A 27,788-nucleotide genomic window follows, 5' to 3' on the forward strand; every position below is an offset into this window, starting at 1 on the left:
TTCATACTCCATCCGTCCCACATAATTTGGGACACTTTGACCGGGCACGGGTTTTAAGAAATGTAATGAAAAATGAGTTAAAAAAGTTAGTGGAATGTGGGTCCTACTTTTATATATTAGTTTTATAATTAAATGTGAGTAGAAATGAGTTAGTGGAATGTGGGGTCCACTACCAAAAATAGTAAAAGTGAAATGGATCAAATTATGTGGGACGGCCCAAAATGAAAAACTGGGTCAAATTATGTGGGACGGAGGGAATAGTAAGGAAGGGGGAGAATTTTGAATTTTAGACGGAATATCATTCCGTGGATGATAACAAAGAACTCCAATTAATTTCCTTGTTGTAAAATTAATAGCTCAAAAGGGTCACTAATATTAAAACTCGTGATAATTAATGGGTATAATTAGAAATTTAGAGATGCAAATGGTACCATCGATACTTACAAATTAGGCCCCATGTTCTATTGTAGTACAATGTTACCCTCATATGTTTATATTTTGTGTTTTAGATAATGTACATTTTAAAGATGATAAAAAGCTTTGTGTTTATCTCGAATTGATTTTCTAGAATTATATTTATCAAATGTACTTAAAAGATAATATTGATGAATAGTAGTAAAAAATAGTCAAAACTACAACCGACCCACCCCTTCTAATAAATGACTAGGACCAGCGTTTTAGACTTCGAATTTTCAATTTAGTAGGTAAGAATAGTTCCCCGACACTACTGGTTTTGACAATTTTTTAATTTACTTTAGATCCTTGAGGATGATATTTTGTAAAAATATTTAGGATAAGATTGAAAACAACCTTATTCCTTATTTAGACATAACATACATATTCATCATATTCATATTCATGTTTAAATGTATGTCCTAACATTTTTACAAAATTCTCAATATAATTATAAATATGAGCTACTAGTATACGCTATATAGTGTGACTTGACCAGGTCCCAGGCCATGGTGAAACAACTCAGAACTTTCCAACAATTTAAATTTTGTTTTGATCGTTGGATTTTGATGCCAAATGGGAACACAAATTTTTTTCCACATGAAGAAAAATGAATTTACTTACAGTTGACGTGGACCAGAAAGACCAAGGGAAAATGATATTTCTGCATCAACTTTTAAAAGGGTACGTCATGTATATGCTCGAAAGGTGGCTTCAAATTTTCTCTCCAATGGAAAGAATTCAAGAAATAAGTGATGCACTGAAATTAACAGATACAAAATAAAACTAGATTTCATCACAACTTACCATCACATAGTTGCAAGTCTCAAATTCATATTTAAAAGCAGATTATTCAGTTTATAAGAAATTCTTAACGTTAAACGCACAACACAAAGGAAAGGGCTTCAAATACTGGAACCTCAGTCTCTTATTCCATTTCACCTTCCACCAGCAAATTATTCCAAGCAGAGAGTTGCAAACTTAAAGGAAGACGAACACCGCAACTGAAGTCCAGAAACTGTCTCGCCTAAGCTCCACTACCTGTTGATGATTTTCAAACACACAAATCATGGATATTAGCTGCTAAAGAACTCGATGCTTGTTGTGAACAGAACAAGCTAAAATCACATGTTTAGTAAGATTAAATAAGATGCTTACTTACACTTGAGGAGGCTTTCGACGAATGGAAATGCAACAGGACAATCACCCTCAAATTGCTCATCCAGATCAAGTGTCGTGAAGGATTCTTCCACAAAATCGAAGATGAGGTAGCAGATGGATTCATCATCATGTTTAACGATGAAGAATATTTCAGTATCCCTTGCAGCAACTGAGTTGATGCTGTGGACGTTGATCAGATCTATGGTGGACTTAGATCTCAAGTGCCACCGGGAGTTCTCCAATTTATATACCTCAAGATAAGGATCTTGATATTGGTTCAGTGCATATGTTTCTGGATTACTAAAGTGAACCACTGACAAGCAGCCCTCTATTTCAGTCAAGAAACTCCACTCATTAAGAGGGGTGGGCAGGCTGATCTCGGTGAAGCTGTCGTTCATGTCAACTGAGAGAATACGAACAGGAGTCCCAGGTTGATCTTGTGACCATACAAACCAGTAAACTGTTCCAGCTATACTAGCATAGTAAGGGCAGAATGGGTTAATGGGACTACTCTGGGGCCGTTGCACATCCTCAGAAATTCTTCGCCACGCTGTAGAACCAGAGGTGTATACCTCACACTTATATTTAACATCTTCCCCTTTAGATGAATCCGAGAAGAAGCGAAATGCTTTGAAGTCATTACTCTTGGGGTCAAAACCAATCCCAACCGATGGGATAACTACCGAGGGACTTCCTCTAGGAAGTACTATGGAGTCACGAGTAATCGGGTTGAAAATATTGATGTCCACATCATTCAGACCATCACTATCTTCATTCACACTGCATATGAGACCATTCAAGAAACAAGTCATCTCAGGCGAGCAAACTTCGTCAAAACCAAAAAGGGGGACATCTTCAATGATTTTCCCATTTCCCTCCAGTAGACATAGATGATTGATCGTATCATAGTCCTCAGGATAAGGACATATGATATATTTTGGTTTTTTCTTCGACCAGTTTAGTTGCAAATGAGGAAATTGTGGTTCAGATATCAATTTCAACCAATGTTTGGCAACACATTTGCACGCTACAACTGTTTTCACAGGAAGCCTGGACAAAATGTTTATTATAACTTCTTCAATGTGTCCAATTGGTGGCACATAGTCAGACCGCAAATGGGCGAACTCGTTCCCAATCTCAGACATGACAACAACAGTCTTTAGCCTCCTGTGTTAAGAGTGTTGACATAGGGCACTTAAAATTAGAAATTTTCAGCATGATATAACAACAAATGGAACTCCGTTCGCATCAAAATTCTAGGAATTTTGAATAAATGATAACTCACTTCGATAAAAGAAAAAAAATGAATTAGAAAACGCATAAACAGTAATCTAACTATAACTTAAATGTTGTGGAGAAACTGGTGCTCCTATGGCTAAGTTTAGTTCATAAAAGTTACTCCGAGCAAAAGAAACTGAGTTTACTTTCATGATTGTACCACAAACGGGCGAACTCATATGCTAATTGTAGCAGAATTATGTCCGAGCAAAAGAAAATTAAGTCAAGGAAAATCACCATTTTCTGGAAGAGAATGATTCAGAATGCAATACATTTCAAGGACATAAAATTAGAAATTTAAGGAAGGTCATTAGAAATAGATGAATCAAAACATTAAACTATGAACTATAACAAAAGTAAACAAGAGAACTACAGTTTTATTGGCAGAAAGACTACAGACTAACCACAAAAATTATTTGCAGAGTGAAAGAAAACATTGAGACTCCATTAATCAATTAAATAAAGGAACAAAAATACTAAGAAAAAGCTGTACAATCATGATAGTAAATGAGATTGGCCCTAATTGGGAGTTTTTCATACTTACAAAGAGGGAAAATAGACCATAAAGCATAACAATTTTACTGTTGAATTAAAACCAAATGTGAATACCTTGTTTTCGTTCTTCTGTAATAGACTAAATTGTGCCGCAGATAGGTGATGGAAAGTCAAATATGCGTATATCTTGAACCAGAAAAGGAAAATGAAAGGAAGAATGAAGCAATCCCAACTTATCTCCTCAGCGGTCAACTTTGCAAGTTGTAACGGCTCCTTTTGAATCACTCATAATACCGAGTGCAACGTGGTAGTAGCAAATCACTGGCAAACACGTCACAACGGACATTACTATTCGTTTGACACGATTTGTTTCATAAAGTTCCCTGCATGCAAATTAAATTATGTTCGACTAAATTATAAACCATTCTTAGTCATTTAATATGGTTGTATGGCATCTTTCTCTTTCACAGTTGGCTCTTTATTAAAAGGAAAAGGTGAGCACGTTGACATTTTTGTATTAAATGATAATGAGAGAAACACGGGTGTTGGTTCAGCCATCAGAGTGAGCATTTCTTCCATAGATGGTAATACAAGGGCATCATAAGAATGAAAGTTATGGAGTACTATTAAACATGATACCAGAAGTGGAATTCTCACGAAATGTGTTTCACTTAGTTTTCCATGCTAAAAGAGGAACACATATAATCCCATTCTAAATAACTTTATTCTGAAGATCGATAATTAAGAATTGCGGGAATGAAAACGAAAAGGTTCCCCTTCCAATTGATCAACTCACTTGTAAAAATATTCGAAACTCAAATTAAGAGTTATTACCGCGACTTCGCCTTCTTGATTATCTTCTACGGTAGAGGTCCTAAGCTCTCAGTGAAGCCTTCTATTGGTCATGCTGTTATAAGAATGGCATCAACAAATGCAGCTCTTTACACCGAGTTCTCAAATCTGTCCAATCCTATACCCAAGCAGCATGAATTCCTAAAATATAAAAAGTATTACAAGCTTCATCAGTTTCAGGAGAAAGCAGAATAAAATGTCAGTACAATTAATAAGTGGTTCTTCACCAAGTGTAAAACATGAATTTAATACAAGTGGAACACGAGAATTAAAAGTTTTTCTGAGAGATTGAAGCACAAAAACCTGCTTGAAGAAGCATTGCAAGCTTAGAATATTCCTCAAGAATGTCTCCATGCATTTGGAGGCTACTTGCCATGAGATTAACTGTTTAGTGTTGGGCATTTCAACTGCAAGGGCATCCATATCGGTAATAACAATCCTTTCTCCCATGAATCTAACAAAAAGCCTTGCATAAGGGCAACCAAATGTCAAGATCATAGCTCTAATTCGATTCAAAAATAGGTTAAATTCATATGAAAATCCGGCCAATACTGAAATTAAACCCGAGCTGAATCATGGCCTAAATAGTATAGCAATAATGGTTCAAAAGAATTCAAATTATCACCTGAATTTTCGATGAAATCCCTCACAAGATCAATCAGCTCCGGTTTCCATCCGAGTAATTCAACGCAGATTGGATCCGCCAACAAGATAATCGGGAATTGGGCTTTAAACGGACTGGGCATAAGGTTTATGGGTTGATTATTGGGCTATAAATGGGTTTTCGGTTTTTGTGCATATTTTGGGCTTCTACCAGGCCCATAAGTGATAGCTTGAAAATTTTATCACAGCATGTCCATTATTCTTATGGGAAAATTGCCTAAAAAGTCACAAACTTTGGGAAAAGTTTGGCTTTCCCACAAACTATAAAAGTTGCGCCTAAAGTCACGAACTTTATCGGATCGTGCAAATTTCCTAAACTACCGACCTGACGACATATTTCAGTTAAAAACTTATCCCACGTGGCATGGCGGAGGCGTGACTTGGCAAAATTTTTGACTGGGCACAAAACATCTTTGTTTTATGCTTTTTTTATTGAATCTTCTTTACACGTCACTGATTTCGTCCCTAAACCGGTTTGTCGACGATTTCACTCTTGTCGATTACGTTTTCCGTCGATTGAATTGGGGTTGCTCTTTTAAAATCAGCCAAAAAGAGGTTATATTACCTGAGTTTAGGGTTAAGCCAGAAATTTTGCCAAGTCATGCCTTCGGCATGCCACGTGGGATAAGTTTTTAATGGAAATATGCCACCAGGTCGGGTAGTTTGGGAAATATGCACGATCCGATAAAGTTCGTGACTTTAGGCGCAACTTTTATAGTTTGTGGGAAAAACCAAACTTTCCCCAATGTTTGTGACTTTTTAGGCAATTTACCCTATTCTTATCACCAAAATTTACAAAAACATAATAATACTTCGGTCCAAAAAACATAATCTTCGTTGTTGAGTGATGCACATTTTATTAGCACTAAATAAATCTGCAAGTATACAGAGTATATATAGTATAACTAATAGTCAGTATCGGGTATCAACCACAGAAAATTGTTTACCTTCTAATAGGCTTCTTATACTATTTGGAGGAACAAAGAAATTGGGTTTTTGAAAATAAAATTTTTAAAAACAATAAAACAAGTAATAGATGCACATAAAATCACAGAGAATAATCAAATGAGGTAATGGAATTCCATAAATGTGCAGTTATGGTTATACAAATTCCAACTACGATACCCTAACACAATTCATACTTCACTAGAACGAGTCTGATAAGGCTCATTTCATGCATTGGTTATGTGTATAAATTCTGTAAATTCAGTGGACTAATAAGTGTTTGTAAGTTCAGGTGCGTGAAAAATCTGCCGAACCCAAGAAGGGCAGACAAATTACCAGGGGCAGAGGAAAAGGAGGAAAATGAAGTGAAAAACGCCAGCAATTTACCAAACCGAGGAAATGAAAAGAAACGCTGGCAGAATACAAAAAATGGAGCAAGGATCAAGGGCTAAAAAGAAAAATTATGAAGAAGGAGTGCCCTAGGGATTCGTGCCTATATAAAGGGACGACCCCTTTTGAAGAATAGAGCTTTTTGATCACTTTTATCTTTCACTCTTAGTCTCCTTAGTTTCATTCTTTAGTCTTAGTTCACTTCACACGCACTTGGCACCGATGGGAGATTTTGGGCAGGCTTGGCGATAGTTAGTTTCTGTGGTGTAACACCGTCCTCACGAGGGCGAAGATACAATTTATTTTTATTTTCTGTCGTTTATTCTAGCCGTGAACTTCCTTGCCGGGAGCTCGGTGACTGCTTTTGTGTTATGGATCTTATTTCCGTGGTTATGGCAGTTTCTATTTTCTGTTATACTTTGGTTTTTGATGTTTGATGTGGGTTTTACTGATTTTGGATGTTTTTTGCAATTGACTGTTGAATTTGAGTTGAGATTGGTTGAATCTAAGTTTGTTTGTTGAGGAATTGTTTGAATCGGAGTTGAAGGAGATGGATCTGAATGTTGTTGAGTTTGGATTGGCTGGATCTGGAGTAGATTGTGGTTTCGAGAGATGAATCTGATACGTACTTGTTGGATCTGCATGGCTATGTCTATTGCTTTCGATTTACTTGACCTGGTAACTTAGATCTGATAGTTTTCTACTTAATCATAATGATTGACGTTCGATCTGAGTTTGCTCTGTTTTGTTCATGCTCATGTTTATTTGCTGAAGAAGATGAAGATCTTTGGTAGTTAGACCCGTTGTTTGTTTGCTTTTTGCAGCTTTTTCTATTGTTAGCTAATTCGGGAAATCTGTTATGTTATTTTTTCTTGCTTTGTTGTCTCACCGTTTTAGGAAACTTTTTTACTTGACCCAGTAGTTTGATAAACCCTCTGTAGTTAATTTCAAGTTTCGAATCATGAATGCGTTTGTGTTTCTCTCTTCTTAGGTCTAGTACTTGAAGCGCTTTTAATTCTCGTGACCCAGTAGTTTAAAATTCTCGACCCACTTGTTGCATGACAACAGCCAACCCCTCCCAAAACCCTCCAAATGCATGCTAACTCATTCGCCCTCGTGGGATCGATCCTTTGCTTCTCTATACTAGCTAATAGAGTAGTGGGTTGAGGTTTTGAAGCGGAAAGGTGTGTGTCCAACGACCGAGTTCTGAAGGTTTCACGATCTCCTAGACCCTGTGATCTAGCGAATCCTCTGGACCTAGGGGTTTGTGATATACCAATAGTGCAGTACACGCTCCCTTCCAGAAATCCGCACTTCAGAGTCACATAACTATTGCCCATGCGGCACAAAGTAGATTACAGACACTAGGGGCGTCAATCCTAGATTAGTAACTCCTAAAAGCTCATAAGACTCATAATGTTCTCGCTCTCAATTATAAGGGAAGCTAATTGTAACGTCAACTAAGTTCTTCTAACTTGCAAACCTCCTCTCACGATTATGTTGCAAATCAATAGATCATCACAGAATGTGTCACTCAAACGTGAAGCAATTATCCAATACTTTGAATAGAAGCGAAGTAATGAACAAAATGAATATTAAATAAATAGGTATTCTATCAAAAGAAAGAGATTAACAAGTAAGATCAATGGGTATCCCAAACAATTGTTATTCAATCAAAAGGAAGAGACAAGATCAAGTAATGTATAGAAAACACAAACCTACTTAGCAGCAATAAGTCAAAGCACATAAACTATAATCTATCTATCTAACCAAACACTTTATAAATACCTTCCTTAGTAATCCATAAATCCATTACCAAATTGCTGCAGCAGAAGCAACAGTAGTAGCAGTAAGCAGAATTCTGCAATGGTAAGAGTTAGTGGCTGCCCTGACAGCAATGGTCGTTGTTGTAGCTCATAAAACGGCACGTAAGCGATGTCTTCTTGAACGACCTTAGCTTCAATCTTGTTACCTACAAAAGAAGAATTTTAGAACAAAAAGATAAATAAATTGATATAGTATAGAACAGTTTGCAACATGTGAAGTGGAGTATCTGTTAGAAACCCAATTATCATTGAAAAAGTCAAAAGATAACTGCATGACTTTTAGGAGTACATTTTAAAAATCAAAATAGGCTGCTTATACAGTAATACTAGTATTTTTGTAAGAGATCGGCTGTTCATATATATATTTTCAATCATTTTAAAAAGATAGCAATAATAAATTGATAAATAATAGTCACATTTAGATTTTCATGTAAGAAGTCAATATAGCTCATTGCATGACTTTGTTTTTTCCTCATTTTTAATTGATTTCACATTATCAAATTTATTTCTCTCTTTTAGTGGCAAAATCAACACTTTAGCAACAAGAGGCAACACTTTGTATATATATTTATCTAATTATTTAATACAGTATTACTTTGGCTTGGACCGTTATTTAGTTATTTACTCACTTATATAGTCATCTAAATGCTATAGGGGACAAATAAAATCAATCATTAGGTCCAATATGGTGGGCGTTATTAAATTTGTATAAAATAAATGCAAGTTGGCAAAATTTATGCATTATTTTTTTGAGACACCAACTTTTCGTATCACCATTTCATACCTAAAAGGAAATACTCTATTATTGAGAAAGTGAATACTCAACTCTATTTTATATCTACTCATTCAAATGATGAATTAATTAAATTATGTAGTATAAATATTATTTATAATAATCAGATCATAATTTAGAGTTATACAATATTTAGATTTTAGAGTTTGCATTTTATTACTATTATTCTATCTATAATAGTGCAGTAATAGTTGTATACTACTAACTAAATTTCTACATTAAATATGACTCTGGTTCGATTATGGTAATTAACCACTTAGTTATATATACCATGAGTGCAATTACATATATAATCATAGTTTAATGTTTAGTTATCTTACTAGTCATATAATACTCCGTATTAATTAGATAAGATGTAAGAGAAGAAAAATGAAAAATGCCAAAATGAAGTACATGTCACGTCATGGTATTAAAAAATGATAATATATCACAATATGAATATAAAGTTAATATATTCATTATGAATGTAAATTGTTCCTATTATTGAGATTCGATCTTAAACATTGATTCATAGGAGTATATACATCAAAATTTATACTTATACTGTAAATATTCACTATCCAATAATTAAAAATCGTTCCCACGACCCAAGTATTGAATTTTAAACTCTCATTTATTCACATCAACGATGCTTACCTAAAAAACTCATTTAATTTTATCTAAATATACAGCTATTAAATTTTATGGAACCCACGCTAAAAGCCCATATGAAAATGAAAACAAAAAACGCCTCTTGAAATTAGATTCTGAAAAAAATAAGTAAAATTCCGTCCCGAAAGCCATTCAAAGAAAGATTAAATCTTTATCATAAAACCTATGATTTGATTACATGAATTAAATTAAATCCCCCATTTTTCTGTAATGCTATTTTGAAGTATAAAAATACTGCGAAATTGTTGAGTGTGAATTCAAGAAAGCCGGTTAATTTACTATTACTATCTGTTCAAACCTCACCAACTCACACACTGAGCCATCCAACCTCACACCCTTCTCTATATCTATATATAGTCGACAGCGAGCTTTTCTGGAGTTCCATTCTTCGGTTCGGTTGTATTCTTTTTTCTGCTGTTCCATTCTTAAGGTAAATATTTGTTGATGAAGCATGTTCAAATGTGTTTGATTTTAGTGTTTTTATCATCTGGGATCAGATTTTCTTGAAAAGGGTCTTTCATGTTTCTTACAAATTTCTCAGTGGCTGTTTCCCCTTTGATTTCTTGCTTTTCTTAGATCTAATTCTCGAATGTTTCCGAAGCTGTATGTTTACTTTGTATGAGATCTATATGTGTTATTGTGTGTCTGTGTGAAATGATAATTCAGACTGGATCAGCTGGCTTAGTGATTATGGTTTTTGAATTGTTTTTTTCTATTTCTAGATGAATTGCTTTTCAAGAATAGGTTGGATTGTGCATATATATATATATGTATATCACCTAACAGCTAACAGCTTACTTGTTATGTGAAGCAATAAAAATGGGATCTTTTAGAAATTTGAGGATCATGCACAAGATTGTGTTTTTATCTGCAGCTTCATGCTCTTTAATCTGTATTGTTTTTGCATCTAATCTCAATGAATTTCGCATATAGCAGGCTTTAATCTTGCTCAAAAGTCGATCATGGCACCAGCAGCTGCTTCAATCAACCCAAGAGGTAGCTTTGTTTACTTTTCTTTTCTTTCTTTTTTTACACATAACCAACCAACTAGCTGCAATACATACTAATGCTAGATTTTGCTTCACTTTGTGTTTGTTTGCACGTTTTGTTGAATCTTAAGGTGTTTTTACTTCCCATGATTTGTTCTTGAATTTCGTTTGAATATCCTCACATTCAGTTTCAAGAGTGCTTAGTAACATCGAGAAGTCTTGTTTGTGTTTCAAGAGGGGGCTTGATAACAAAGGAAAGTAATAAAAAAAAAACTGGTTCAAATGATTAAAAATAATACTACTCCGTACAAAACAGTTATTTTGTCAATGATAAAATATTATGAAGAAATATATATGTATGGTCTTCTCGCGAGTTGGATTCATAGTTGTATCCTTTGCTTTATTTGTATTTGTTGCATATTTCATACTTACTCTGTAACTTATTTTGTTCTTGTGTAGCATTTCTTGTGTTGCTTGAAAAAGCTTATGTTTTCTGATATTCGGTCCTCCTTATAGTTGAAAACTTCTAAGCATCTCCCTTTTTTTGTTGGTATTTGATGCTACATTCTTGATAAAAATTTGTTATTTCTTACCTTTTATGTCACATAGATGTTTGTATCGTGGGTGTTGCTCGTACACCTATGGGTGGTTTTCTCGGTGCACTTTCATCAGTACCAGCAACCAAGCTCGGATCTATAGCCATTCAGAGTAAGATCACAAAATCTACTCTGTGTCTTTCAATGCCAGTGTTACGGGTTTTTAATCTAATCTTTCTGCCTACCTTCAACTTCTAGGTGCTTTGAAAAGAGCAAATATCGATCCATCACTTGTCCAAGAAGTTTTCTTTGGAAATGTACTCGGCGCAAACTTAGGACAGGCTCCTGCCCGCCAGGCAGCATTGGGAGCCGGGATCCCGAATTCTGTAGTCTGTACAACCATCAACAAAGTCTGTGCCTCTGGAATGAAAGGTCAGTTTCATAACATCTGAAATTCTCTAATCACCTAAAGAAGTTTATTTTGATCGTGTTGAAATGCATTTCACCTGATGTTTATGCCATTTTTGGTCATGACTTTGAACATTTTCTGTGTGACATGGCAGCGACCATGCTAGCAGCACAAAGCATCCAGTTGGGTCTCAATGACGTTGTAGTGGCCGGTGGCATGGAGAGCATGTCGAATGTCCCAAAATACATCGCAGAGGCGAGGTTGGTATTCATTACCTGTTCAAGAGATGAATATTGACAGTCTTATTATTCTATGTAATGGTGTTGGTTAAAACGAGAGATGATGACGTTCTATCACCATACTGATAAGTCACTTCTTCTCTGTCTTGTCATATTCTAGGAAAGGATCTCGACTGGGACATGACTCTCTTGTTGATGGAATGCTGAAAGATGGACTCTGGGACGTTTATGGCGACGTCGGCATGGGTGTTTGTGCTGAATTATGTGCTGAGAACCATAGCATTACAAGAGAGCAGCAGGTTCGTCTTTACCATTTCAGACTCCATGAATATGTATTATCCACTGCGAGTTTCCATCTCATATTGTATTGTAAGCAAAGATTTGCAGCAAACGGCATTTTGTACAATGCTTATAACACTGTAGTGCCTATTTTGTACAGGACGACTTTGCTATCCAAAGTTTTGAGCGTGGAATTGCTGCTCAAGATGCCGGTTCCTTTGCATGGGAGATCACTCCAGTAAGATCACTGGACATTGACTTGTAGATGGTGTCGAATTTTCGGATTGCTGCTTTATAAACGCCCTTTTCTTGGATGCAGGTTGAAGTATCCGGTGGGAGAGGGCGGCCATCCACCATTGTCGACAAGGATGAAGGTCTTGGAAAGGTGAAGCTTCAAAAATGCTTGAAATTTGCCGGTTTTTACCAAAAGCTATTATCCCATTAGTCCATATATGCAATATGGAAAATTTATCAATCTTCATTGCTAACTACTTTCTTTCCATATCAGTTTGATGCTGCAAAGTTGAGGAAGCTGAGACCGAGTTTCAAGGAAACGGGAGGAACTGTCACAGCTGGCAACGCTTCTAGCATAAGGTCTCACCCATTCCCTTTCATCCTTTTCAGTTAATCTTTGTTCCACAACTCAGTGGAATTGCATGAACACATAGGCAAATTTTCTTGATATATCCGTTGATGAGTGAATTTGATCTCGTTTTCAGCGATGGTGCCGCAGCTCTTGTTTTAGTGAGTGGGCAGAAAGCTCTGGAGCTCGGGCTTACAGTCATAGCAAAGATCTCCGGATATGCTGATGCCGCTCATGTACGTCTGCTTTTCCGTCTTCTTATGAATCTTGAACCAGCTCGTCGCCTGTTTGCTCATTTATAATGTTGACCATGTCTTCAGGCCCCAGAATTGTTTACGACCGCCCCAGCTCTTGCAATTCCCAAAGCACTCAAGAATGCTGGTATAGAAGCATCTAAAGTAGACTATTACGAAATCAATGAAGCTTTTGCTGTTGTGGCTCTTGCAAATCAGAAGCTATTGGATCTTATTCCGGTGAGCTCTTAGCCCTACGAAATCACTAAATAAAATCGATAATAGATAAAAATAAATATGTTCACACTCCCTTACCTGTTTGTGTTTTGATAGAGATTTGATTGTTCTAAACTTTGTTATATACATATTTTGCAGGAAAGAGTTAACGTACACGGTGGAGCTGTGTCTCTGGGGCATCCTCTCGGTTGCAGTGGCGCTCGTATCTTGGTCACTCTTTTGGGGGTATGTTATCCTCTCTAGACCAATCTTGCGATTCCAAACAAATTCCTCATGGATCATTGAGTGTTGGAGATTAGGAAATCAAGATTTTGTGCAGCTTTAAATCAATTTGCATTGATGTTCAAATCGCGTTATTTCAGGTTTTGAAGCAAAAGAATGGGAAGTACGGTGTTGGTGGTGTTTGCAACGGAGGAGGAGGAGCCTCAGCCCTCGTCTTAGAACTCGTGTAATCCCACCCAGTTTGTGGTATGCCAAGGCTCAAATATTACTTTATCCTGCTTGAATAGTGCAGTCAGTGCAACCGGCCTTAAACGACCGAAAAAACTAGCCATGGAGGCGAATTGTCTCTCCCTTCTTGATATTTAAATATAATTTTCATCGCGTGTTGAAAAAACAGTCGGTCTTGGGTTCGGGTTGAGGTTCAAACTATAATTAAATGGCCATACGAGGTAGTTTGTGTCGACCAATTTGGTTATAATCCGGATGTGGTGTGTTTGTGTTGATATATTAATTGTAACTTTTGCATGACTAATGGCGTTCAATTTTATAGCCGATTAACGTTCGTCCCTGTCGCAGATTTCGCTCAACCGGAAGCAGAAACAGCCATGGCTGGTTTATAGCAGCATTGAAGAGTTGGAAAGCAGAGTGAAGTAGATTAATCTGTACCTTCTCAGTTTTAGATAAGAATCCTTTTGAGTTCTTTCTTCATCCAATAAATTGAACTTAGACAAGTAGAAAAGAGTGTGTTTCTGAATCATATTACTGTGTATACTTTTATCTCAATAAATGTTCTTGTTTCATATTTTATTTCATTGATATACGTAGTAAATTGGTCACGGATGTATCTCAATGTTTTGATGAATCGAAATATGAGATATAACACGAGAATATAACATATAAAACCAAACTAGTAGGTCTGGAGATCCTCCTTTCGAGTTTCAGACTCGAGAAGTCCCGAGCTTGCGTTCAAAAAGGCGTTGTAGGAGGAAAACCTGGAGGGAGCTAGCTCCGATAAGAGCTAATGACTCGAATATCGCCTTGTACACCGCTCTCTGGCTCATCGATTCGTTCACTGCACTCAAGAAAACACTAGTTTAAAAAAAGAGTTTGAACACAACAAGTAGAGAGGGGGATATGGATGTACCAATAGCTTGGCGATCGGTCTGAGCCTCGAGTCAGTGCTGCTCGAACTGGATATTGTAGAGAGCTTCTTCAAGCTTGGAGATTTGCTCGACAACCGGGTTGAAATGCTCTACTCGTACAAAAAAAGACAGACAGATGTTTCCCTTCACCAATACACGAGATGATAAGTCACAAAGAAAGCGAAGTACCGCTCTTGGCGTGCTGATCGTAGCTCTTGTAGTGGCCTACGAGCACATCGAAATCGATGGTCTCGTGGAAGGGAGATTTGTTGGTGAAGCAAAAGTGGTAGATCCCTTTTCTTTGAGCCATGAATTCATATTTGTCACTTATCATGTCATGGAACTCTTTGATCTCCCCTCCACCTGGCCCCTTTATCTACATTCAATAATGTTGAAGACTGAGAAAACAAAAGACAGTTTTATTTTGTTGTGAGTGTGTCTTAGGAAATGTTTTAGGAAAGGGCATAGGTGATCCGTGTGTTCGGAAATGTTTTAGGAAAGGGTATAGGTGATCCGCTCCGGTAATAAAGTGTGCATGAGTGTGAGTTGTAACTTAAAAAATACTGTACTAACCACGAAATCGACGCCTTCGTCGTTGTGATTCCAAGCATTATCAGCCTTGATGACGACAAATGAAGCATGAACAACATCGCCTTCATACAGAATATTGTGTGAGAAACACTCTTCTTTGTCGATCACAAATCTTATACCAAATCCTAACTTCATTTAGCCATCTGAAAAAACACACAAAATTATTCATTACCGATGCAAAATCAATATATATGAGGTTTGATTCATGGAACTTACTGTAAAAAAAAATTGGGAATTACTGTGATCTTGGGATTTTTTGTTTAGAATCTTAACAAAAACAAAAATGCATTCTTATTTTAATGGGACGAGTAGTTTGAGAATAGTCTCGCTTACTTGATGGAGTGAAGATCTCATAACTTGTGGTTTAAAATGAAAATAGAACACTTCTTTAGTTATACTATTATGTGGAAAAAGTGAATTTCATTTGATCATTTTCATACACAAAATCTCTAATTATGTCACATTTTTGGTATATACTCTGTTTTCAAGTACAAAAATCATCCATTTATTCAGAAACAATTGCAAATGTAAGTCACCACAAATTGAATATAACTCAAGAAATTGATCAATCTACCATTAAGAGAAGGGGAACTACAGATACCAACTCAGTTCATGTACGAAATACAAGATGAAACACCGTTACGACATCATCGTCCATTTCCACCTATACGGATCAAACAACTTCGTATATATGGTCCACCTATACCATCACACTGGAGATATCGCCATCCTTCAGCTAGCAGCTCCCATCCAGTTGCCCGAGAGAGGCCAGATGCGCCATATATTGCTGCCACGTCATGAGAAAAAGGACAAAATTACTACCAACCCAAAACTCAAGCAGCATTTGTTCCACACGAAAAACGCATAAAACCATCTGTTTGAATTGTCATATGCGCCAAAAACAATACACGAGTACAAAGAGAGGTGAGTTATCAACTTACTGAGTGGTACGCATACGGTGATTTCCCTTGTCGTTCAAAATGTTTAGCCAAAATGCTCCATTCAATAGGCCCCCACTCCTCTATCTCAAAGCAATTGCCGAGTGCAGCTTTATACAACTAAAAACACATTGAAATCTCAATTAGCCAAAACTTAAATCTCAATAGCAAAGTGAAGAAGTACAGTATACTATTTAATAAGAAGTTAAAACAGCCAAACTGCTTCTCGAAGCACTGATTTGGCCTCCGAGCTCAAGCTACATTTTTTCATTTCTTGGCTCATTAGTATAAAACAGAACAGCGTAGTTCAAACACCTTCTTCCTTCACCCAGAAACCAAAACTGAAAAGGAAAAGGTTCATTTTCTTCTCCTTATAACCTGAGTCGACATACCTTCCCAGTATCGGTAAGAAGCTCAGTGCCAGCAGGATAAGATGCATAGAACTGATCAGCCCTCGAGTGTCCAGCTCTTGTCCTAATTAGACGCCATAACACAAGAAGTTTGATAAACAGCCTAATTTGCATCTTTTCTTGGTGGAGTGAAGACATGGAAAAACAAGTATAGAACCAGAACCTAAATCCAATCCAATAAGCATAAACTCAACACCTATTCCAAGATTAGAATGGCAGTCATGCTAAACATATAATTGAGCTCCAATAGCTGCTAAAATATAACAAGGCCATGAAGACTTACGTATTGTTGGTGTAAGCAAAGTTGATCAGTGTTGCGAAACAGTAAAATCCAGTGTAAGACACGATCCTCCGGGACTTCTGAATGTTGAGAATCTGTAACCAGCCAGCACGGAGCTGCTGCCACATTTTCCACGTTGAGGAATAGGTATTTACATTAACAATCCTAATAGAAACACACGTGGCTTCATTCAGGCATTTTATCAAACATCTCATTCGCATTCCAAGACAGAAAAAGGACAATCAATAATTTACAGAATTAGCAATGTCGAATGTGAGGGGAGTCTCACCGGAGAAAAGCTTTCGCAGTCGACGTCCCTGTTCACTGTGTTTAATAGTATTATTTTCTAATACACCACTATAAATGGACATGTGGATTTCTATTTATGAAAAATAAAGTTATTTCCAATATCATATTTTCACCTACATTTTTTTTCTGCTTTTTTCTCTTTATTATTTTTAATCTAAATAGTTATGTTAATTTTTTTCAAAAAATAATATCAAATTTTTATTTATTCCAAAACATAGAAAAAGATCAATTTTGTTATATTCATAAAATAGATTTTTAATATCGGCAAAAAATGTCGATGTATATACTATAACAAACATTATAATGCATGATTTATTCGATAGTTTAAATTTTGCAATATTTTTATTACAAAATTTATAATGGTTGTTTCAAGTTTCGAGGGCCTCAATTATTTTTAATACTAGCAGTAATATTTATTTGGGAATCACGAGGGCCTTAATTGCAATTTTCAAGTACAACTATTTATTTGGGAATTACGAGGGCCTAAATTGCAATTTTCAAAACTACTACATACAGTTACACTCTCCCCTCTACAGCAACAAGAACGTTTTTTTCAAAGAAAATAACATGATTGCAGCAAGCTCCTCAATTGTTTCCTGCAACTCTTCTCTCCCGCCTCTCAAACCCAATTTCCATCTCCCAGAATCTTCAATTTCTCTTCCCAAATCCCCAATTTCAATCCATAATGACTCGAGCCACAGCTGTGAACGCATAAAAATCTCGCCTTTAACACTCAAACCGGCGAAATTGCGCCGCCGGAGCTCGTTGAACGCCCAATCCCAGCAAGACCCACCTATTGTTTCTGCTTCTCCCGATGGAAATGAGACTGACGGAGGCGGCAGCGGTGGAGAGGAGGAGAGGGACTGGACGACGTCGTTTCTGCTGTTTGGTTTCTGGGCTGGTCTCATGTACTACGTTTTCTTCCTCGCTCCTAATCAAACACCGGTAAATTTGTTTTGTGTTGTTTTGATCATTTCTATTTATTATGGTGAGTGTGAATTGGGATTGTTGATTTCAGCTGTAATCTGATTGTGTATATTTATGAGTTGGGCGGAATTATAGGTCACAGATGTTTATTTTTTGAAAAAGCTACTGAATTTGAAAGGTGATGATGGCTATGAGATGAATCAAGTGTTGGTAGCTTTGTGGTATATCATGGGTTTATGGCCCTTGATTTACAGTATGCTGCTCATCCCTACTGCCAGAAGGTAAAAAAGAACACTGTATATGTCGAAGGCGAATCCGTTTCTCGACTTTCTTGAAGGTTTCCCCTTGTAATTTCTTAGCTGTTGTGGAGAATAACATATATTTAGCTTCTTTTACATGATCAACTCTATGTGTTAATGTTTTTTGGTTTCTTAGTGATTTCTTCTCATGATTAGTTTTTGGTGAAATGTCCAAAAATACCATTTGATGAAACGTTTTAGTGTTTTCATACTGTGTTTAACTCTGTGTCTCTGTGTTTCTTTTTTTTTGAATTTCTTGGTGGTTTTGTTTCGTCTTTGTGATTCCAAGAATTTGTAGAGAAGAAACTGTTATATTTTGGTGAAATGAAATGTCCAGGCAAACAATTTAAGCATTTTAGTATGCTCAACTCTATCTGTGATGGTTTTGATTAGTGTTTCAATCATATGTGCACGTGCTGTTGTTGTTTTTGCAGCTCGAAAAGCAAAATCCCAGTTTGGCCATTCGTTGTTCTATCATGCTTCGGAGGTGCATATGCTCTCATTCCCTACTTTGTTCTGTGGAGGCCACCTGCTCCGACTCTTGCAGAATCGGAGCTGAGGAGATGGCCTTTGAATTTCCTTGAATCGAAGATAACTGCCGGGGTGAGGACACTCTTTACACTAAATAGGTTGTCTACAAAGAAAATCACGTGCGTGATCCACCATTTGTCCCATGAGTCACTCTCGTTGAGTATAAACATTTCATCGTAGTGCGTATTCTTTTTCATCTTGTTGAGTTTGACATAATATGTGCAATTGTACGAAATGCATACTCGTATATGAACATTGATTTGCTCTAGAGTTCATAACATCTCTTAAAAACGTAGCTAACTGACTACTTCTCAGGTTATGTTGTCTGCAGGGGTGGCGATAATGGCTTATGCAGTTTCATCCGGTGGTGATGTGTGGAAGGAATTTTTCCAGTATTTTCGAGGGAGCAAATTTGTGAGTATTTCAGTTCTTCATTTTGCAATGCATTTTATGTTCGAATATAAAGTTTCCGACCTCAATTTAGACTCTTGTTGTCAGATCCACATCATGAGTATTGATTTTGCTCTCCTCTCAACGTTCGCACCCTTCTGGATCTACAACGACATGACTGCTCGAAAATGGTGAGTTAGGCTTATGATTTAAAAAAAAAATTATCCATTTTTTCTAATAATGGTGTGTTGTTATCTTGTAGGGATGGGAAAGGCTCTTGGCTTCTTCCTCTCTCACTAGTCCCATTCTTAGGCCCTTCCCTTTATCTTCTCCTCCGGCCCCCGTTGTCTGTTGCTCGAGAGACAACCTCAGACGAGGCTCTGTGAACGAGGCCTCTCGATGAAAGAAGAACTAAACTTGGTGCCATATAGAAAGGTTGAAGGAATCTATGCTGCGATGAAGGTAGCATGTTCTACAATAGACTTGAAGAAGTGAAGAAAATTTTGATTATTGTAGTTTTGTTCATAACATATTTTGATCATTGTTGAATTTGGGAATGGAAATTTGATGATATGATATGATAAAAAATACATGAATTATTTTTCTAATTGAGATCCATTTGTCATTTGTTATTCTAATTAATTTTATCAACTCTCCAAGTTTTACCCGTGGATGGTGTGAAAGATTGATGGTCTATGTTGTTATTTATTGAAATTATTATTATATTATAACAATTGAAACTTTCTTCATTTTAAACTAATCTTTAAAGCAAGATAAGCGAAATACATGGAGAAATCTTTGCATAATATCAGCAATTTTTCTTAGCTGTTAAGTGGAGTATATGTTTTAAAACTAATATTTTTGTTTGTATACACACTTTGGGTTATAACACCCAACTTTTTGGGTACAAAATACACAATCATCCTTTAATATTTATAAATTCAAATTTTTGCAAATTTTATACTGAATTATATGAGTTTCTACTGTTAGTGTATCTAATCTATATCTCAAACAAATTTATCATATACTGTAAAAAAATCATACTTACTTTAATTTTTTGAAATAATTTCACAATAGGAGAGTGATCAATTGTTAACTCATCATTTAATTGATAACTACAATTAATTTAAGACTATAGGATTTTAGAAATCTTGTGGTCTACAATTGGCATGTGTAATTTCATTTTTGACCTTAATAACTTATTGATCGTGACATTCGTGGGCTGATGATCTAGGCTATTAATTTAAATATTTAATGACTATTATTTAATTATAGTTAGCAATTAAGTATTCAGTTAGCAATATAACACTCACCTTTCACAATATATATAAGTTGAAACATTATAGAAATTCATAAATAAAATCTATGACTTGGGATAACATGTATTGATAGAATATGAAACCAACGAGTACTTATCTATTTACGAATTTGTTGCCTTGTTTAATTTGGGGCAATAACTCGATTACTTTAATTCGAACTACAACAAAAAGAAAGTTGAAAGTTAAATACTAAATTGCATTTAAATATGATGCCCTTTTAATTTTTGTGAGTATTCTATAAAAACCTAATAAATTCTAACAATAAATAAATAAGGATTGCGAAAATATTATGCTTTTGTATATAGAATACAGTGACATAACCAACAGTAGAGACCAAAAACTATAAAGAAGTTTGGTAAGACTAGTGATTTTTAAAATTATAATATAAAATTATAATTTTTCAAAATTTCATAATTGTCTACAATGATCAAAATAAAAATTGATATAAAATCACGTTGTTTCGAATAAATTACTGTCGTTTCAATCAACAATCAAAATAGAATGACATCATTTTGCTCAAAACGACACCGTTAGTAATTTCATTATATTTGTTTTTTGACATATTAATTCGTACTTTAATCACTGTGTTTTAATTGGAAAAAATGTAAAAATTTAGTATAATTTCATAAGTTATGATACTGACTTAAAATTACAAAAATGCTAGTATAATTTAAATAGCATCCATCCCAAATTTTAATCACATCATTTACAAAATAAAGAGAGAGTATTCTATGTCTTCATAGTTGTAATTCAACCACTCATGAATTTTGAGAACAACATTATTTTAGAAAAATAAATAAATTTAATAGTACTCCTCCATTTTCACACACACTACCACAGAGTAAGTTTAATAATTTAAATTAATCTCACAATCATCACTCTACAAAAACCCTTTGCCCCAAGTCTTCCCCTCCTCCTCTTTCCCTAAAATACGAAAATCACAGCCCCTCTCTCCCTCTTCCCCCTCGCTCTTCGATACAGAGCTTCGTTTCATTACCAATTCATACATCCTATTCTCCATCTGCGCGGAATTTTACACCCAAGAAAGTGTTTTTACACACACGCACACACACATATATATATATATATACACACAGAGGTATTTGGGGATTCAGGAAGAAGAAGATGAGCAGTGGGGTTAAGGGAGGTGCAAGTAGGGTTTCGATTCCGAGCGGTGTTAAGAAGACGATCGATAATATAAAGGAGATTACTGGCCAGAATCACTCCGAAGATGAGATTTATGCAATGCTCAAGGAATGTTCGATGGATCCCAATGAAACTACTCAGAAGCTTCTACTTCTTGGTGAATAACCCTATTTCTGTATCAATCTATGTATTGTCTGTTTTTCGAATAATGAAAAAACGCCTTTTTGGATTTTTTTTGGAAATGTTTTTATGTATGCTTGATGTATGATCTCGATTTTTTTGTTTTGATCCTTGATGTCATTGTGGTCGGGGGATTTGATTGTTGCTCTGCTCTTTCTTTGTTTCATATTAGCTATGTAATCACGCATGTGGTGGTGTTCTACGTTGATTCGATTTCATACTCTGTTTTATAGTGGGAATTGGAAAATATATGGAATTTTGCTTTGTGTTGTATTTTAGTGATGCTTGACTTGCATGTGTGTTGATTTCCCCCCCTTTTTGTACTGAGCCAGCTTCTCCGATAAGAAAATCTTTTTTTTCCCATCTGCCCATTTTTTTTGTTTTTGTTTTTGTCTAATGTTTAAAATTTCAGGTTTGTGCATTATGTTTAATTCTTGTATTCCGCTACAATAATTTTGGAGTGATTACAGTTTAAAATTCAAAGCAATGGGTTTATGAATCTCGTGAGATTATGTGCCATTCGATAATCATAGTAGTATGATATTGGTGGGTGTATAAAACGTTGTCCAAGATGTAGTTATATATATGATTCCCAATAATAAGTAGTGTATCAATTCTGTAGCCACAGTATCAGTGCAAATTCCCCAAATTGCTGGAAATATAATCATATGCTACTTGCTTCAAGTTTGGGTTACGGAAGGGCAATCTTATTTGCATGTTTAATAGGTGTACAATCTTATTACGATCCAAATATGATTTTTTCAATTTTCTGAACAGCAGACTGATATCTATTTTAATACTCTCAAACAGATACCTTTCATGAAGTAAAAAGAAAACGCGACAGGAGGAAGGAGGTACTGCTTCGTTCCACTTTAAAGATCTGGTCCCCCTCTTTTTGTTGTTTGACCTGCCTTAGGAATTTGTTTCAGCTTTGTCTTGCCAAGACTGTTCTGCTATTTCATTATGTGCTTAATTCCAGTCACCAGAAATACTGTTGTAAATTGCAACAGTTTACTGGAAAAGGACATCATGTTTCTTTGTAGTAAAAAGTCAAGGTCTGATCGTGACTATTAAATCTCATAATAGACCGTTTACTTTCCCAGAATCAAAATAAGGAGCCTGCTGAGAAGTGGAAACCTGCTCCCCAGACAAGACCAAATAGAGCTGGCCGTGGGAACTATCCATCACGATACATATCTCATGGTGAGTCTGCATTTGATTACCATGCCATGTCGTATCACTTAGCCTTTGATAGTTGAATTATTCATGTTCTGCTGTATCCTTTTTGTAATCATACTATCATACTAGTTATTGTCATGTTCAGCACTGCTAGTGGAGCACTGTAATTGAGCTGTTGTGATGATTGGAATAAATGTAGAAATGATGTTAGGGTGTAAATTTTATTTACTTGCATAAAATTTGTGAAGTTAGAAGATCTGTTTTCTCACCATTTGCACTATGGCATTTCCTTGTATCTTCTCATTTTGTCAGATGCTGGTGGTGGAAGAAATTTGCCTGCTATAAAGGAAAGTTCTGCCAGTCACCTCACTGAGAAAAGTCCTAGCAAGGCTCCCTTAGCTGCTTCGCAAGCTGTGAGAAAGAGTGAAACTTCTTCTGCTACCAGGTGAATAGCTGGCTATGACCTTCCATTAGGCATATATTCTGTCGTGCTTCTATTTCGAATAACCAAAGCATTCTGTTATGATGCCCATAAGTATATTTAATGCTTTGGGAGACCCTCACTCCCCAACCTAATATTTTGTTGAAGTCGGTCTCTTGTTGTCTTTGCAGCCTGATTACTGGTGTATCTAATGGTCCTTCTGGAATTACCCCTCAGAGTGCTAATCCAACTGGTATCCATAATAAATCAGAGAAACCTCTTCTGGTTTCCTCATCGATTGGTTCTGTGAAAACCCCCAATGCTCCTCTGGTGAAGGATACCCATCAGCACCAGAAACTAGAGTCATCTGAAAATGCTGCATCGATTCCTTTAGCCTCAGGGTCTTATTTCTCTTCTTCAGACCCAGTGCTTTCACCCTCTCAAGATTCTCCACCCCCTAGTGCAGTAGGTAAAATTCACCATGAAGTGGGAAGCCAGCAAGCCCCTGATCAAATGGTCGATAATAAACCTACTGGGAACAAATCAACTTCTCCTGAAATCTGTATGCTGATTTTGTTTGTTCTTATATATATTTACTCATTTTGAGAATATATTGACGCCTTTTGAGGCACCATAGAAAGTTGCTTATGGAATTATTCTTTTATTTTGAGATTTGTAGTAGCTGCTTCAGAGGTTGGATTTGCCATTGAGCAAAAGATGCCAAATGATCTCCAGAGAGTTGGAAAGAATCAGCATTTAGAGTCTACACAAACACCATCTTCGACAGTTGGGGTTTCTTCTGGTAGTAGGCCCTCATCTAATTACAGCAATCAGTCTCAAGTTATTGGTCCCCAAAAAGGTATTCATCTTTAAGATGCGATATTAAAAGTTGTTTTACTCAGTGATTTGGTTCAGTTTTTACTGCTTGATGGTTACCGAACTGAGTATGTAGTGTAGATCGTAAAGAACTATTATTCAGAAGCATACATATTTGCGAACTAGTAGTAGCGATTTTCATTATTTCTCTTATTGATATGTTAATAATTTTTTTAGTTTTGAAATCCACACGATTGCGTCTTTCTCGGATTAGATGATACATTCAATCTTGTAACGTAAGCACATTAGAATTAGGTCTCTGAAGACTATGTATTTCAGTAGTATCTAGCATTGATCTTATGGAATATGAGTTAGGGGCCATGAATTGCTTACGGTGGTTGCATGCATCTTTGAAACAGTTGGTCCTGGAAAAGAGTGGAAACCAAAATCTACAAACCCCAATGTTAGTCAGGATGCTATTGCAGCTTCTCTGTCCGACGTTTCTACTGTGTCCGGTGGAAGTCATCTGGAACCACTGACTACTGCTGCTGCCACTACAAAAGATGCAACTCTGGAGCTGCAGAAGAAGTTAGAGGAGTCGCACATTTCAGAGAGACAACATGTGATTATGCCTAATCATCTGCATGTCCCTGAAATTGAGAAACTTGGGTTTTGTTTCGGAAGTTTTGATGCTTCCTTCGCTCTGGATATCAATCAAAATGGTCTTCCAGTTGATAAGAGTCCATCACCGTCAGAATCCTCTGAGATTGTTGAAGAACCTGTGAAGGATCTGGAATTAAGGTGCCTTTGTCCTTCATGAGTTTATACTTCTCTTTGTACCTTACCTATCATTTTTGGTGTCCATGATATGCTTTGGTATGACAACAATGTTTCTCCAATCTATGTATAGTATCAGTGTAGTTGTATATAATTGATTGTTGAACTCACATATTCAGATTGTGTTATCCATAGACATTCATGCATCGGTTAGACATTTAAAGATATGTTCTCATTCTCTTTTGATAGAGCTCTCTAGCAACATTAACTGGCACCATTCATGTAGCATCTTGTCTGTTACGTTGTAGATGTTCATTCTTGTAAACAGTGTTTAAATTCCCTTTTTTCACAGTGCTAATCTGAAACATCCTGCTTGAGTCTCAATCCTCTGTTCTGTTCTTCTCAAATATTCTAGTTTCCTTTTGGTTTACAGCAATCAGGCTTCGTTAGCAGCTGTGGAGGATACTGAAACAAAGTATCCTGAACAACCCCAATCACCTTCACAAGGACCAGAAAAATTTTCATCTGGTGAGGTTGAAGTCTCATCCTCTATTACCACTGATTACAATGAGCCTGTTATGGAGGTTGCTCCTGGAACACAGCCACATCATGTGGTCCAAACTTCTTCAAACTATGGTTTTGGTTTCATGCCACCATTATTGGGTAGCCAGCTTCCAACTTCTGAAAATTCAGAGCCTCAGGCTCGTGATGTTCTTCGACTTCCAGGCTTTGTTGTATGTTTTCTTGTATCATTTGTCCGTTCCTCTCACACTCTTTGTTGATTGCTAAATAAGCACATACTGATCACCCACACATCTTAACCTATGAAATTCAATCTCTTCAGTGACACTATTCTTGCCATTCAATATATTTTTGATGTTGGTGTGTGTCTTTACAATCTCAGCTTCTAATGCCAATGATATACTGAACAGATGCCACAATCCTTTGACCCAGCAAGCTATTATGCACAATTTTATCGTTCTGGCATGGATAGTGATGGCCGCATTTCCCCTTTTCTGTCTGCTGGAGCTGCAAACAAGTATAATGGAAATCCTGCAATGGTTTCTGCGCAGACTTCTCAGAATCCTGAAGAGGTTTGGGCCCCAAATCTCTAAAATATCCTTACAAGACATACCTGTGCATAAATTGTTTCTTACTAACAAAGTTGTTTTTATGTCGGAGGATGTTTATGGCTTACAAACCTGTTTTAGTTAGTCTGAAAATTCACTGGTCAAATTGAATTTGATTTTTTTACGTTGTTCGTTTCACTTTCTCATTTAGAATAGTCCTACAAGCTATTGATGTAATGTAGTTGCAGGGTGGTGTTCCTTTGGTTCTGTCTACGGCATCTCCAACACCGCTTGCGACTCAAGCTGCTGGGGTAATGCAGAGCTCTATACCGGCATCACCGCAGCCTCATCCTGTGTTCAGGCAACCACCCGGGGTTCATCTACCTCATTATGCTCCTAACTACATTCCATATGGTTCTTATTTCCCCCCATTCTATGTCTCGCCGCCACCCGCAATTCATCCTTTCTTAAGCAACGGTGCCTTTCCTCAGCAACCCCAGGCTGGCAGTCTGTATCCAACTGCACCTGGGACAGCTGCTAAATATTCAGTTTCACAATATAAGCAAGGACCAAATATAGGAAGCTCTGCTCCCACTGGAGTACCTGGCAACTATGGGCCGTATGGTCTTTCTCCGGCCAACTACTCTTCTGGCTCAGCGCCAGCTCCTGTTACTTCAACATCAAATGAGGATATTGGTGTACCACACGTAAAGGAGAATAATGTCTATAGTAGTGGCCAGCAGGTATTGTTTCTCATAAATTTTTACATTAGCAATATAAGGAGTTGCCCAATGTTCGTAATTTTGAGATAATACCTTTCGCCAATGCCATTTGCTTACTTTTGTTGCAGAATGAAGGTTCCGGTGTATGGTTTGCCACCCCAGGTCGGGATATTCCTACCTTGCATGCAGGTTCTTACTACAATCTTCCCCAGGGTCAGCTGGCTTTCACCCCAACCCAGATGGGCCATGGAACCTTCACTGGCATATTCCACCCCGGACAGGCAGTAGCACCACAAAATGTCCACCCTCTATTGCAACAGTCTCAAGGCATTACAAATCCTGCAGACATGGTGGGACCAACGGGCAATGTTTACCAGCAGCAGCCGCAGCACGCACAACTTAACTGGCCGAGCAACTACTAAGAGAGGATACAGTGTTCCTTGAGGAGGTGACAATTCAAACTCCCATTCATTACTTCTCTCAATGAAATTTCCAACCTTGCTCTGATTGAATGGTAAGTTAGAAACACACAGAATGCCAGAAAACTGAGTGTAAATTAATAGAAGGGGGGCCAATGAAATTGGCTGATATATTTTTGTGGTCTTCCTATGACTGGTAACTTCTCTTTTTTAAGTTAATTGAGGCCAGAAAACGCGCCAACTGTCTCTTTGTTGCTCCTCCTCTTAGATGGTTTTTGACTCTGAAATCCTCCACAGACCTTTTTTAGGTTTTAGCTTCCTTGTTAGTAGAGGTTTTATATTCTTTTGGTTTTTGGTTGAAAGTTAAGAGTTGTTAGAGGCGGCGGCTTCTCATGTGAGGTTCCTAGGTGTTCGTTCTCTCCCCCTAATTGTTTCGCCCTCAGTGCTTCGTCATCTCCCCCCCGCCTGCCTCTTTCCTGTAAAGTGAGAATTTTTTTGGTAGCATGGAAGATGTACTTTTTCCCAACTGTTGTAACTGGGCTTATTATATTCATATGGGGAATTTTATGCTGCTGATTTAGACTAAATAATCAAATTTCAACCCTTTTTTCTCGTTTTTTAGAAGAATTTTCTTCTGCAGAATATTATGCCTTTCATTTTTGCTGTGCTTTTCTATGCCTTTTAAGTA

General features: G+C 36.7%; 5 protein-coding genes and 1 pseudogene across 14 annotated transcripts; 3 read left to right on the forward strand and 3 right to left on the reverse strand.

Moving 5' to 3' along the window:
• Positions 1 to 1,219: 1,219 nt before the first annotated feature.
• LOC121756987 (F-box protein At5g07610-like) lies at positions 1,220 to 8,229 on the reverse strand. 5 transcript variants are annotated; one of them, XM_042152431.1, is made up of 7 exons: positions 8,026 to 8,227; positions 4,865 to 4,977; positions 4,543 to 4,705; positions 4,222 to 4,380; positions 3,502 to 3,770; positions 1,616 to 2,781; positions 1,220 to 1,494 (listed from the first exon to the last, which is right to left on the reverse strand). In XM_042152431.1, exons 6-7 carry the CDS (start codon positions 2,757 to 2,759, stop codon positions 1,481 to 1,483), a joined length of 1,158 nt encoding a protein of 385 aa, XP_042008365.1. In that variant the 5' UTR covers positions 2,760 to 2,781; positions 3,502 to 3,770; positions 4,222 to 4,380; positions 4,543 to 4,705; positions 4,865 to 4,977; positions 8,026 to 8,227; the 3' UTR covers positions 1,220 to 1,480. The 5 variants fall into 5 exon arrangements, with proteins under 5 accessions (XP_042008365.1, XP_042008368.1, XP_042008367.1 ...); XM_042152434.1 differs by having other exon boundaries at positions 1,612 to 2,781; positions 4,865 to 8,229; XM_042152433.1 differs by having other exon boundaries at positions 4,543 to 4,693; positions 4,865 to 8,227.
• A 1,543-nt stretch (positions 8,230 to 9,772) lies between these two features.
• On the forward strand, positions 9,773 to 14,041 carry LOC121758207 (acetyl-CoA acetyltransferase, cytosolic 1-like). 2 transcript variants are annotated; one of them, XM_042153626.1, is made up of 14 exons: positions 9,773 to 9,937; positions 10,441 to 10,503; positions 11,106 to 11,204; positions 11,291 to 11,464; positions 11,596 to 11,701; positions 11,841 to 11,979; positions 12,120 to 12,197; positions 12,279 to 12,344; positions 12,468 to 12,553; positions 12,679 to 12,778; positions 12,863 to 13,015; positions 13,151 to 13,237; positions 13,375 to 13,480; positions 13,811 to 14,041. In XM_042153626.1, the coding sequence occupies exons 2-13, from the start codon at positions 10,470 to 10,472 to the stop codon at positions 13,462 to 13,464; spliced, it is 1,212 nt and encodes a 403-aa protein (XP_042009560.1). In that variant the 5' UTR covers positions 9,773 to 9,937; positions 10,441 to 10,469; the 3' UTR covers positions 13,465 to 13,480; positions 13,811 to 14,041. The 2 variants fall into 2 exon arrangements, with proteins under 2 accessions (XP_042009560.1, XP_042009559.1); XM_042153625.1 differs by having other exon boundaries at positions 9,775 to 9,937; positions 10,444 to 10,503.
• A 127-nt stretch (positions 14,042 to 14,168) lies between these two features.
• Positions 14,169 to 15,102, reverse strand: LOC121759056 (annotated as a pseudogene).
• Positions 15,103 to 15,486: 384 nt separating this feature from the next.
• On the reverse strand, positions 15,487 to 17,027 carry LOC121758209. Of its 2 annotated transcripts, none has more exons than XM_042153629.1 (5): positions 16,885 to 17,027; positions 16,599 to 16,760; positions 16,298 to 16,379; positions 15,909 to 16,025; positions 15,487 to 15,754 (listed from the first exon to the last, which is right to left on the reverse strand). In XM_042153629.1, exons 2-5 carry the CDS (start codon positions 16,721 to 16,723, stop codon positions 15,704 to 15,706), a joined length of 375 nt encoding a protein of 124 aa, XP_042009563.1. In that variant the 5' UTR covers positions 16,724 to 16,760; positions 16,885 to 17,027; the 3' UTR covers positions 15,487 to 15,703. The 2 variants fall into 2 exon arrangements, with proteins under 2 accessions (XP_042009563.1, XP_042009562.1); XM_042153628.1 differs by having other exon boundaries at positions 16,298 to 16,478.
• Positions 17,028 to 17,413: 386 nt separating this feature from the next.
• LOC121758208 lies at positions 17,414 to 19,676 on the forward strand. Of its 2 annotated transcripts, none has more exons than XR_006041377.1 (6): positions 17,414 to 17,849; positions 17,967 to 18,112; positions 18,565 to 18,733; positions 18,977 to 19,075; positions 19,146 to 19,242; positions 19,314 to 19,348. XR_006041377.1 is itself a non-coding variant. In XM_042153627.1 (6 exons), the coding sequence occupies exons 1-6, from the start codon at positions 17,472 to 17,474 to the stop codon at positions 19,435 to 19,437; spliced, it is 999 nt and encodes a 332-aa protein (XP_042009561.1). In that variant the 5' UTR covers positions 17,414 to 17,471; the 3' UTR covers positions 19,438 to 19,676. The 2 variants fall into 2 exon arrangements, 1 of the variants encoding a protein (XP_042009561.1); XM_042153627.1 differs by having other exon boundaries at positions 19,160 to 19,242; positions 19,314 to 19,676.
• A 1,569-nt stretch (positions 19,677 to 21,245) lies between these two features.
• Positions 21,246 to 27,687, forward strand: LOC121759073 (GBF-interacting protein 1-like). 3 transcript variants are annotated; one of them, XM_042154573.1, is made up of 11 exons: positions 21,246 to 21,673; positions 22,507 to 22,550; positions 22,800 to 22,899; positions 23,188 to 23,320; positions 23,488 to 23,858; positions 23,976 to 24,155; positions 24,532 to 24,913; positions 25,323 to 25,623; positions 25,822 to 25,983; positions 26,202 to 26,702; positions 26,810 to 27,687. In XM_042154573.1, exons 1-11 carry the CDS (start codon positions 21,496 to 21,498, stop codon positions 27,101 to 27,103), a joined length of 2,646 nt encoding a protein of 881 aa, XP_042010507.1. In that variant the 5' UTR covers positions 21,246 to 21,495; the 3' UTR covers positions 27,104 to 27,687. The 3 variants fall into 3 exon arrangements, with proteins under 3 accessions (XP_042010507.1, XP_042010509.1, XP_042010508.1); XM_042154575.1 differs by having other exon boundaries at positions 26,208 to 26,702; XM_042154574.1 differs by having other exon boundaries at positions 23,979 to 24,155.
• Positions 27,688 to 27,788: the final 101 nt, after the last annotated feature.

The sequence above is a fragment of the Salvia splendens genome, chromosome 12, assembly GCF_004379255.2.
Source record: "Salvia splendens isolate huo1 chromosome 12, SspV2, whole genome shotgun sequence".
In the NCBI taxonomy this organism is placed as follows: Eukaryota; Viridiplantae; Streptophyta; class Magnoliopsida; order Lamiales; family Lamiaceae; genus Salvia; species Salvia splendens.